The 13093-nt window shown below is 39.8% G+C and overlaps 1 protein-coding gene across 1 annotated transcript in view; it reads right to left on the bottom strand.

Annotated features, from left to right (window-relative positions):
- Positions 1 to 2633, bottom strand: part of LOC107732739 (acid sphingomyelinase-like phosphodiesterase 3b) — an 11459-nt gene extending 8826 nt beyond the window's left edge. The window contains exons 1-2 of the mRNA XM_016544157.1: positions 2528 to 2633; positions 1468 to 1681 (exon numbers count right to left, since the gene is read on the bottom strand). Coding sequence (XP_016399643.1) covers positions 1468 to 1681; positions 2528 to 2597 — 284 coding nt within the window. The 5' untranslated portion in view covers positions 2598 to 2633. The remainder of the gene's footprint in view (positions 1 to 1467; positions 1682 to 2527) is intronic.
- Between the last annotated feature and the right edge of the window lie 10460 nt (positions 2634 to 13093).

The following is a 13093-nucleotide window of genomic DNA, read 5'->3' as shown; positions in this document are numbered from 1 at the left end:
TACGCGTTTGGCCAATCAGTGTCTACTTACGTCACGATTAGTACCAGTTGTGCCGGTTAGACCCTGCTCCGGAGTAGGAGCTAATTTGGTTCTCGAAAAAGGCAGTCCGGTACTAAAATCGCACCCAGTTCTGGCGGTGCAAAAACGCCAAAAAGTGGGTAGTTCCACAATTAGTTCTGGTACTATGAAAAGGTTCCCGCGGTGCGAAAGACCCTATTGACTCCATTGTGAAAAAGGCCCAGCAGAGATTGTACTTCCTTTGTCAACTGAAAAAGTTCAACCTGCCACAAGCACAGATGACACAATTTTACTCCACTATTATTGAGTCGGTTCTGTGCTCTTCTATAACTGGTCTGGTTTGGGTCAACCAGCAAATCAGATATAAGAAGACTTCAACGGACTGTTAGGACAGCTGAAAGGATAACGGGTGTGCACCTGCCCAACCTTCAGGACTTGTACAACTCCAGAGTGAAGAAATGGGCGGGTAACCGTCACCATCATCACAGAACCCTCTCACCCCGGCCACAACCTGTTTGCACTTCTCCCCTCAGGCAGACATTACAGATCTCTGCGCACTAGAACATCTATGCATAAAAAACATAGATGTATCTATGCCCATGCCATCTCCAGCTTAAACAGCTAACACAGAAATTACCTGTTGGAAATTACCAACACTCTCTGTTGTCATGTATGTTTGTATGTATGTACCAACAGCTCCTAAAAAAACCACAACAAATTCCTTGTGTGTGCACACACTTGGCGAATAAAGCCCATTCTGATTCTGATTCTGATTCAAATATCAAAAGCATTTTTCAGAAATCGCTTCCTGCACCTTTGAATGTGTGAAATAAGGTCTGTGATGAACAAAAGCTCAAGATATTTTCGCATTTTATTCAATTAAATAAAATACATCAGTAAAACCCCCTTGTTATGTATTTTTTATATTAAGCTTTTTCTTGTTTTGAAAAAAGGCAGTTGCTAACAAGTGTCTAAATGTGACTACAGAGGTTGTCGGGACATTAAACCTCATCACAGTGAACAGGTAAACTCATCTACTCACTAGTCGCTTTCACAGCCTCATTGTGTTTATAAATGTGCTTTCGCAAACTATTCTAACTCAAACTTTCGGGGAAAATATTTTTTAAATAAAGACTGAAAGAGTTGTTGAAGCTTAATGGTGGTTACGTTGAAGTCATGTTCATTTATAGCCTAAGTTTAGCTTTACTTCTGCTGATTTAGGCTTCAAAATTTAAACAAGTTGTGTTCAACAAACGTGTAAGAATTTTGTTGGTCACAGAGCTTATTTTCTGCAATAATTCAAAAAAATTCATCCTATTAGGTTTTTTTCAGGTGGACCAGGGTTGGTCGACAAAAAATATGTCACCACTGCAGTGCACTATTGAGTCCACTTTAAATTTAAAACTAACAAAAACAGTCTTATGAGTTAAACGGGTGCTTGGCACAAACCCGGTCCAGATGATGAAGTCCGGGTCAGGCAGGATCTCTCTCATGGCGCTCATTGTTGAGTTTATCAGAGTCCATGGGGAGTCACAGGAATAATCTCCAAATCTGCCTGCGTTCGGGGTCGGACGACCTCCACTAGAAGCACATTTTGATGCCAAGTTACTCCCTATATCGTAAGAAGGATCCCAGTGGAGGTCTGAGATGTGCCAAAAATAACCTGTAGTGGATAACAATTGTGATCAGTCCGGTGATATACTGAGTATGATGTATCTCAAGACTACTGAACTATTTACAGATCTCATTTTAAATGTACAGTCCATTAAAGAATGAAGATTTCACCATTTATTAAATCTCACACAATTCACAAGAAACTGAAGCCTAAATCAGGAAAAATGGGACAACAGTTTTCCTAATTTAGCCTTTAATTTCTTATTAATCCTCTAGAGATTAATTAATTCTATATCTATCTATGGGGGAAATCTTCATCATCTGGAAACTTCCTTGTTAGCACAATTGAATATTTTTTAGATACACTTTCGACTTAAATAGTTTAATACCTGTTATGGAACCCAACGATACTATTTATACTATGGGTTCAACTGGGAACAGTGTTCACAGGTATTGACTTATTTAATGTGTATTACCCAGCTAATAAACTAATAAACATTTTAAGCTTTACAGTTGGTTGGAGATAAAAATAAATAAATGCTTCTAGCTTTTGCGGACCAGTTCCTCTGCAACTAGTTCCTCTGTTCTAAGTCACTTTGTACAAAAACTTCTGCTAAATGCATTTATGTAAATTGGGGGGGGTACTCCAGACTAGCAGTTACATAACTAGCTTTTCTAACTGTTCTTTTCACTTTTTTGTTCACACTGCCTACATACCAGCTTTACGTCTTCAAAACAACACACGTTCTCATGCTCTAATGAAACCATAAATGTGATACACTGCTGAAAGGCTCTGCTCTTCAAAAAACTTAAGATTGCTTTTTAAAAGATGGACAGTATACAGACGTTTTAGTTCAATCTTAGGCAAAACAACTAAAAGCATTTAAGGACATACCTTTCAACACGTTACTTCTACCAGAGACAATGAAAATGCTGAGAAGAATAATTTTCCAAACACATGCCATTGTGAGATTCACCAAATGCTTGTGGGAGATCCAGAGACTCTGTTATCCTGCATCAGGACATTCATTCTACAGCCGTCAATAAACTGACAGATAAGAGAAGTCAGTTGGAGCCAATAAACATGCAGGATGGTAACCAGCACTTAACGACATGAGCGCTTGTTCAAACATAGTTCTCCAGCTGTTACCATGTGTAAGGAAAAATAAATCTGTTACACATTTGTAACGGTCTTTTACTATGCAGTCAGCATTCTATTTTAGTGTGCTGCTATTTTGAGGGCATGACTGTAATGTTCATACAGTAGTGGCTCGGTATTAAAATTAAACTGAAGCCTTATGTGTGAAGCAGTTTCCATACCAAATGTTTTTGATAGATTTATAAACCAATTACAACAGCCCTAGTTGTTTTTGTTTTTTGTCCACAAAGCAACCAAAAATCAGTGTTAAATCCTTTTTTGGAGTTTAGCTGCATATAAATGTTGTCATAAATATTGAACTGCATATTTATCAAGGGTGCAAAGTACTTGAGTAACTTTGTACTTTACTCTAGTACTGTTAACAAAAAATACTTTACTCTGTCAGATTTCCAAGGCACAAATCATACTTTTTACTGAAACAAAAACATATTTCACAGGTCATCATATACTTAGCTAGTTATTGGAAATCAAACAGGCTTGCTTACAAATAAATGATTACTAAGTCAAATTAATGGTGACACATTCTGGCACATTCATATTTGATTTGATTCAGATTTTCATTCTCCATACACTACAGTTCCAATGTTTTTTTAAATTATAAATAAGTTAATACTTGCATTCAGCAAGAACGCATTAAATTGATCAAAAGTGTCGGTAAAGACATTTATAATGTTTCAGAGGTTTACCATTTCAAATAAATTATGTTCTTTTGAACTTTCTATTCATCAAAGACTCATCAAAGAAATAAGAAATGCCTCATACAGTAATCAGAATTCCCATCAGATCTAAATGATAAGTTATTTCTGACACTCTCTGGTGTCTGAAAGTGAGCTTTGCCAATAAAATTGTTTGCATGTCTTATATGTTGATGTTAGCTGGTAGGCTTAATATAAAACATGGGAAATGAGCAGCCGTGCACACAGTCTTCTAACTTGGATAAAGCACTAGAGCACTAGCACCCTCGCTTTTGGTCCGACAGTGGATACACAGCTATTTTATTGTTGATCTGGGCATAACCACCACTTTCTGGGAGATACCCACTAGAGCACTAGCACCCTCGCTTTTGGTCCGACAGTGGATACACAGCTATTGTATTGTTGATCTGGGCATAACCACCACTTTCTGGGAGATACCGTCTGCAGGAAAGTGGATTTCGTGGGCCAGATTTGAGGATCCCTGCTGTAGAACAAGAATGGCAAATAAAATGTTTGCAACCATTTCTTGTGTAAATCAAACTTTTGTACTGATTCAATTTCTTCATTGTCGATGTTATATGGACTGTGCCGTTGCCTGCTGTTGTCATTACCTTTGTTTTGTTGATGTTAAGATGTAGCCCCATGCACTTACTTTCATCCTTGACCCTTTTGATTAGATATTCCAGGTCCTTTTCACTTTCTGCAAGCAGGGTTGTATCATCATCATATCGCTGGTTATTGATCTTCCTTCCACCAATTTTCACAACAATTGGTGATTTGTCCAGATTACATCGCCTCATGATAGAGTCTGCATGCAAACTGAACAGGGCCGGTGATAAGATGCATCCTTGTCGGACACCTTTTGTGATCTTAAACCAGTCAGTATTGCCAAATGCTGTCCTGACTGTAGCTTCCTGAATCTGATAGAGTGATCCTAATAATTCCTTTAGATGCTCTGGGATACCCATTTGCTTCAGGCAGTTCCACAGCTTGTCATGATCAACGCAGTCAAATGCTTTACTTTAATCTGTGAAGCAAATATACACATTTTTCTGGTATTCTCCATGATCCACCGCAGGTTTGCAATTTGATCTCTTGTTCCTTGACCTCTACGAAAACCTACTTGGCCGTCAGGTAGCTTCTTCTCAACTATTGATGCCATGCATTTTTGAATGATTTTCAGCAAGATAAATAGTAAATAGTCCATCTATTTGCGATATTGGCCATTTGGAGCTGTCAATGTGTGTAGGCGACGATTTGGCTGCTCAAACCACCTATTTGCGATCAATAATCGATTTTCGGTTACACTTTATTTCGATAGTCCACTTTAGACATTCTACTAACTATAAGTAACTTTGTAACTACATGTCAACTACATGTCAACTAATTCTCATTAATTTGCATCTACATGTCATTACCTTTGTTTTGTTGATGTTAAGATGTAGCCCCATGCACTTACTTTCATCCTTGACCCTTTTGATTAGATATTCCAGGTCCTTTTCACTTTCTGCAAGCAGGGTTGTATCATCATCATATCGCTGGTTATTGATCTTCCTTCCACCAATTTTCACAACAATTGGTGATTTGTCCAGATTACATCGCCTCATGATAGAGTCTGCATGCAAACTGAACAGGGCCGGTGATAAGATGCATCCTTGTCGGACATCTTAAACCAGTCAGTATTGCCAAATGCTGTCCTGACTGTAGCTTCCTGAATCTGATAGAGTGATCCTAATAATTCCTTTAGATGCTCTGGGATACCCATTTGCTTCAGGCAGTTCCACAGCTTGTCATGATCAACGCAGTCAAATGCTTTACTTTAATCTGTGAAGCAAATATACACATTTTTCTGGTATTCTCCATGATCCACCGCAGGTTTGCAATTTGATCTCTTGTTCCTTGACCTCTAAGAAAACCTACTTGGCCGTCAGGTAGCTTCTTCTCAACTATTGATGCCATGCATTTTTGAATGATTTTCAGCAAGATAAATAGTAAATAGTCCATCTATTTGTGATATTGGCCATTTGGAGCTGTCAATGTGTGTAGGCGACGATTTGGCTTCTCAAACCACCTATTTGCGATCAATAATCGATTTTCTTGACAATACTGAATCAAGAATTTGTACTAAACCAAATTTGCCTACAACAGGTATTTCATTTCCTGCACCAACTTTCTCACTGAAATCCCCAGCAATAAAAATATCTTTGGCAGGGGCTTGATCAAATGCTTGTTGGAGATCTGAATAGAATTGTTCGATATAATCTACTTTTGCATCTGTGGTTGGCACATAAAACTGCAATCTCGTGAGTGAGCGAGGCTTTCCTTGAATGCATATGTTTATAACTCTGTCATTGATGGCATTAAAGCATTGCACGGCCTTAGAGATTTTCTTGTTTGCAGTGAAAGCAATACCTTTGCGTCTGATGTTTTCATTCGCAGAATAGTATATTGTGTAATCATCACTACTAAAATAGCTGTTGCCTATCCAGTGGAGCTCACTGATACCAAGGATATCAATGTTAAGCTGTTCCATTTCGATTTTTATGATGTCGATTTTTATCACCTTCCAGCACCATATTTGAAGACAGTTTGTTGTAATCCATAAAGTATTTGAATAAAAAAAACACTGATAAATAAAATGCTATATTAAGCTATTCCTGTTCATAAATCTATAGTGCCATAATAAAATAGTAAATAAAATAGGCCAAAAAGAATCCCTGAAAGCTGTATTCACAGTTCACACCAAACAAATGTGAGCCTTTAACATTTTGAAAACCTGAGAACCTCAGTATCTGCTTGGTATATACTGTAAACATGGGAGTGAATCTTCTAAATTTTTGTTCTGTGTGTTTGCGAAACTCAAATCACTCCCAAAAGTTGAGAAGTAGTAGCCATATCAATGCGTCTGCCTATTGGTGGACTTCCAATAACATCATCATCAACAACTAGTTGTTGTTCAGAAATAAGCAGGGAGTTTGTTCACTTGTACCTATCAGAGGTAACCTATCAAAAAGGGAACTGAACTGACGGGGATGATATTTGGTGTGGTGGCCCACCACGGCAGAATGAATGTAGTAGAAACACTGGAAGGACAGAAGGCACTGCTTAGGTATTTGTATTAGGCTGCTGATTGACAGAGTGCCTACTATTGATCACCTCTCTAAGGCCTGGATGGGGGTGGAGCTCGAGTGGCCACATGACTCTTCTGGCCCTGCCTACGGTCCTCAGATTGTGGCGGACCAGAACCCCCAGGGGCTTTAAGAGAAGATCTGCTCCGGCAAGGGACTTTCCTTAATGCCACCAGCTGCGCCCTTTCCCCCTTGAACTTCTTAACCACCATCTCAATGGATGTGCCAAAAAGCCCAGAAGGTGAGACTGGAGCATTGAAAAGAAAGTTCCCGATGTCCGTTAAATTTAACCACAGGTGTCTCTCCATGGCCACCACTGCTGCCATTGAAGGCCCGATAGCATTTTGCTTATTAGCCCAGAGGGCAAAATCTGTACTCCGGTGCAGCTCAGCGACTGTTTCAGGGAACAAACCCTTACCTTCATCCAGATCTTTAAGTAGGTCTGCCTGGTTGTAACACTGCCAATGTGTGTAACGCTCTCCTGGCTTGACCTGCTGCTGCATACGCCCTGCCATTCAAGTGCGAAGTGGTCTGAAGTGGCATGTATAGCAGAGCAGGAGTCTTCAAAGAAGATGATTTACCCTTGGCAGAGATAGCTCGCAAGCATCTCTTCCACAGGAGGCATCTTCACTCAGCCAATCCTTCCACATTCCCGTAATCCGCAAGGGGAAGGTCGAACATGGTCTGACAGAAAGCGCTCGTTTAGTCTGCCACGAGTAACTCTGCGCCTCCAAACCAGATCCAGTCTCTTTGCGGTGCGGGCCATGACATCCAAAACCTTCTTGATGCGGGGCTGGCAGGTTGAGATGACTCAGTAATCATACTTTCCTCACCATCATCAACACATCCTCATCTTGACTGAATGATACCAGCAAAATTATGTCTGCCAGATCAGATGACTCAAGCAACAGTGCGTCTAGATTCTGCAGATTGCTTCAGTCAACAGTCGAAGATTTAGAAAGACCCTACAACCAAAGCTTCCACTGTGCCTCAGCAGCAGGGGACCTGAGCTGTGGGGTGCAGACATTTGTGTACAGAGCTTCCTCATTGAGAATTTCTCACAATGACGGTACATTCACATGGGGCGTCAGCATCGATACTTGATGGAGGGCGTTTCTGAAGCTTGGTGCTGACTCGACCGTCATAGTGACAACAGCCAATCACATTAGTTTTTTGGTGATGCATGAACGCGATTGGCTAGCGTCTGCACCAGGGTATTTGTATAAGGCGATCTGATTGACTGACGCCTGCGGTGGCGCTTGAAAAGTTGAAAAGTTTTCAACTTCTGCCGCGAGCAACGGATCCAACGTGACGCGACGGACCCACAATTCATTTCGGCAATGCTTGACGTCACTCCATTCAAAGTAAATGAAAGGCGTTGACGCCGACGCCCCGTGTAAATGGGGCATGAGCGCATTCAGAACCCTCGAGCACTGAACACACATGCTCCTCTCCAAGGCAGATAATGCAAAGGTTGTGTGTGTCCTCAGGTGTCAGAAACCTGGGACACGGAGGCACTCACTTCCTAAAACGTTCGCAGGAGTTTTCCTTCTTTTCCATAGTAATGCCTCTACCATATGCTATACACAACAAACAGCTCCTGAAGACAAAAAAGCTAATGATATGTATTAAAGGCGCCCACTTACGCTTCATGGGCTGTCACTGGCCAATGAGTGTTTTCACACATGCTTCAGACACTGGTCACAGTGGAGGCATTCCCCCATAGTGTCCACTAAAGGATGCAGTGTGAGTTCCCATTCAAAAGGGAACTAAAAGTTTTGTATTTTTCTTCTCGCAAAGATTTAGATATTAAAACTGAATAAAACTCCAACAATAAAAACAACTAGGTTAGCTGATTACCTTAAAAGTCCATCAGTTCATACTGCTGTTAGCGCTTTCTCTGACAAACAGGGGAGATGAGACCTGTTTTCTGGTTTAATCAGGTGACATTGCACATATACCACTTTCTCTCAATAAATTGTTTGTACGAGGAAATGAACCGAGACAAGAGCCATTAAAATGCTTCATGTCTGTGAAGTTTTGCTTACAAAAGGCCTGGATATCCTTTTTCCACATAATGGAAGGAAACTTGCATGAAAAGCACATAAATAAATAAATTAATAAATAACAAATAAACATCATGTAAGAGGAAAAGATCTGCAACATTCTTAGTCAGTAAATGTGCTTTTCATTAAAGCAGTGATTAAAATACAATTTCAAAATGTCAAAAAGATTGCAGACTCCTGACATAATTCCTCCTGGAAGACCAATTTTTCATCTCTGCTTGCATTCCTTCACTCTGACTTCAAATCAAATAAATGTTTGAGAGTCAGTTTGCATTTGCATGAGTCCTCTGAAGTAATCATTAACCTGTAATGTGGAAAGTGGTGACTACATGATCACATATTAAACGTGCTACAGAGACCAAAGCTCAGAAACGAACAAGGATATCCGGTATAGCAGACATCTTGTGATGATAAAAGCTTTTAGTCATAACGTTTTCAAACATAACTGGAGAGACTGCGGTAGAAAATGAGTTCTCCGAGTCAAATATCAGAGGAGGATCTGCTGTGTCCTGTGTGCTTAGACATCTTCACTGATCCTGTGCTTCTGTTGTGTAGTCACAGTGTCTGTAGAGCTTGTTTGGAACAGTTCTGGAGCTCCAGAGGATTTCAGGAATGTCCAGTGTGCAGGAAAAGATTCACAGGATGTCAGACACCTGCTAATCTTGCACTGCGTAACATGTGTGAGTCATTCTTACAGAAGAGAAGTTCATTGCAGTCATCGTCTGAGGTGTTCTGCGATGTGCACGGAGAGAAACTCAAACTCTTCTGTCTGGATGATAACCATCCTGTGTGTTTGGTGTGCAGAGATTCAGAAAAACACCTTAATCACACATTCAGACCTGTTGATGAAGTCACACCGCTTCTAAAGGTAAAACATCTTTATGTGTCTCTTCAAGTCAAACGTGTCATTATGATTCTAGTGTACACTGTAAAAAAAATATTTTGTAAGTTAAAAATAAAAGATTCGAAGTTGTAAATAAAACGTTACTGGAGTATGTTTTACAAGAAAAAATTAAAAATTTCATGTTTAATTCAATGTGTTAGTTTTTATTTCTTTGTAATTATTGGTGACATTTATTAGCACTTGCAATTTCTGTTTGGAAATTGTTTCACCATGGTTTTTTTTCTTTCTTTTTTTCCCCCTCAATGTTTTATTCGTGTAATTGTTCTGGGTTCTTGTTTAATAGCACCGGACTTCCTCGTTACCTGTTATTTGCTCCTGGGTTATTGAAAAATGCCTAGCCGTTGGTGATGTGTAAATATGGGCGGTGATGTGTAACTGTTTCCGGTTTCTTTGAAAGTGGTCATGCTGCGAATTTTATATACAATTACATAAAGTAAATAGAGTTTAGAATAGAATAAAGTAAAACATTGGAAAAAAAACAACTTTACTAACAATAACAAAACAACTAACTAACTACATATATATATTTATACAAAACTATATTTATTTTGTAATTTATATAATTTTAGGTGAAACTCAAGACTTCTTTGAAACTTTTACAAGAAAAACTTGAGAGCTTTAAAGAAATCAAACAAACATTTGACGATGCAGCACAACACATTAAGGTGAGAACTATACAGTGAAATATTCTAGATTAAAGCATTTATAGAAAGATTCAAGTAGAAGAAGTGATGCGAAAGCATCTTTGTATTTTATACAGGCTCAGACTCAGCAGACCGTGAGATGCTTGCAGGAAGAGTTTGAGCGGCTTCATCAGTTTCTGCGAGATGAAGAGATGATTAGAACATCTGCACTGATAGAGGAAGAGAATCAGAAGAGTCAGATGATGAAGGAGAAGATTGAACAAATAGAGAGAGAGATCGAATCTCTTTCAAACAACATCGGAACTATAAAAAAAGATTTAGATGCTGCTGACATCCCCTTTCTACAGGTAAGAACTAACCTGCATTTTCAGTTTTAGGTTTTATTGTATTTATCGAATTTTTAAATTGTATTTATTTATACAAAATAGTTTTATTGTATTTATCTACAAAATAAAGACATTAAAGTGACTCTCATCAAGGTTGAAGTAGTGGTCAATCAATATACCGGCCTGCTTGGCTGATGTGTAGGAAGCTGGACTTTTATTTTGACAACACCTGTGTGTTGGAGCTCCCATTCTCCCTTTTCCTTAGTTTATTGTCTCGACTCTTACATTATTAGACAGAAGTGATAAAGTAAATAGTAAATGATAAAGTATCATAGCATTTACTTTTCTATTTTTAGTAATATAAAGTTAATTTAAATAATGTGATGTTTATATTGTTTGTATATGGGCCATCTGTTTCTCTGCTAAGACAGTGAATCTCAACCTTTTGGCGTACCGGACCCCAGTCCAATTCAGAACCATCCTCAAAGACCCCCAGAACAAAATTGACTCCACTGCATTTGGTCCTCACAACGACACAAATGATACAAGTATAATTCAAGTTAGCTGACTTGTCCAGTATTTGGCCATATCATCAGCTATATTGGAATTTTCTTTCATGGGAACATGTCATGTCAAAATATACAAAAATTCATACTTTATACGGACCCCCTGGCCTTATGTCAAGGACCACTAGGGGTCTACGGACCCCTGGTTGAGAAACACTGTGCTAAGATATAGGTATTAGCATCAGCCAGCATAGATACAGTATTGCTTGACCACTAGTTGAGGGTTGAATAACATTTGATCATGTAGCTTATTTCCTCCGTTTGTGTTTTGCAGAACTTCAATTTGTCAAAAGACAGGTAAGCGAGCTGTTTTCTTGTTGTCTTCTCTCTGCAGTTCACTTCCTCTTTCTGTCTAACTCCTGAATGTAATCGCAGAGCTCAGATCACGCTGAGGGATCCAGTGATGCCTGCTGGAGCATTGGTGAATGTTGCAGAACACCTGGGGAACCTGAAGTTTGAAGTCTGGCAGAAGATGATGGCGATAGTTCAACTCAGTAGGTTTTGCATTCATCTGTTTCAGTGTTTCAGTCACATGACTTTTCATTCACAATCACTTTATATATATATATATATATATATATATATATATACACCAATGAGCCATTACATTATGACCACCCCCAACCTAGAGCAATGAGCAACTAAATGGTGCCGCAGGTGCAGTTCACCCGAGGACAGGCTTTCAGTCAGTAGAGTATTTCATGTCAGAATGGAAAAAGCTGCCGATTTATCAGAGTTTAATAAAGGACAAATTATGATTGCATGGCGCCTCTGAACTTCGATCTTCGAAACGGCGTGCCTTGTGGGTTGTTCACGCACTGTAGTGAGTACTATCAAAAGTGCCACAGAGCAACAAATCACCAGCAGCTACAACAGTGGTGACCACTGCAATGTGTCACAGCACACAGTTCATCACAGCCTTCAGCGTATGGGCCTGTGTAGCCAACCACCCAGCCGGGTCCCCATGCTAACTGCATACCATCTCCAACAACGCATGAAATGGGTCCAAGATCATTGAGATTGGACCGTGGATGATTGGAAGAAAGTGGCCTGGTCTGATGAATCAAGATTCCTGATGCGTCACATTGATGGCTGTGCGCGGATACGTTGATTATCGACAGAGGCTGTGGCACCTGGATGCACTGTCGGGCAGACACAGGCCGGTTATGCTGTGAGATGTGTTCTTGGGACACTTTAGGCTCCATTATCCCAATAGCACAATCCTTTACAGCTGTCAGGTATCTGAACATCGTTGAGGACCAAGTGCACCTATTCATGGCAACTGTGTTCCCTGCCAGTGATGGCCATTACCAGAAGGATAATGCACCATGCCACACTGCCAGAATCATCAAGGAGTGGTTCAAGGGACATGATGGTGATTTTCTGTTAATGCCTTGGCCTCCAAATTCACCCAGTCAAACATTTGTGGTTCAAATTGGAAAAGCGGGTTCGCGCTACATCACCAACACTCCGCAATGTACAGGAACTGGAGAACCTGCTGTTGACATTAGGGTACTAAATACCCTTGGAGACCTATCGCCACCTTGTCGAATTAATACCTTGTCATGTGGCCACTGTTTTGTTGGCTAAAGGAGGTCCTGCAAGTTATTAGATAGGTGGTCATAATGTAATGGCTCATCGGTGTGTGTGTGTGTGTGTGTATACATATATATATATATATATATCTATGTAGATATATTTTTTTTTTTCATAAGCCCAGACAAAATAAAACTAATTCTTAATCACAATATAAGGAGTAGGCTGTTATGCAGCTTACTTACTCCTCTTCGTCCCTAGTTGGACATAAGGCAACAATGATTTATTTCCACTTGGCTTGATTGTTTGCAGCCTACTGTGCCTTAGACCTTTAGTTCTGTCATAACTGTATGTCTCCATGTTGCTTTTAGTTGCCCTTGTTTTCTTCTGCCAGGTGATGACCATCTCAGGGCAGTCTTTGAAATTCAGTCCTGGTC

Source organism: Sinocyclocheilus rhinocerous, unplaced genomic scaffold (assembly GCF_001515625.1).
Source record: "Sinocyclocheilus rhinocerous isolate Xijiao unplaced genomic scaffold, SAMN03320098_v1.1 scaffold369, whole genome shotgun sequence".
In the NCBI taxonomy this organism is placed as follows: Eukaryota; Metazoa; Chordata; class Actinopteri; order Cypriniformes; family Cyprinidae; genus Sinocyclocheilus; species Sinocyclocheilus rhinocerous.
Note: the sequence above shows the minus strand (reverse complement) of the source record. Positions and strands in the feature narration are given on the sequence as shown.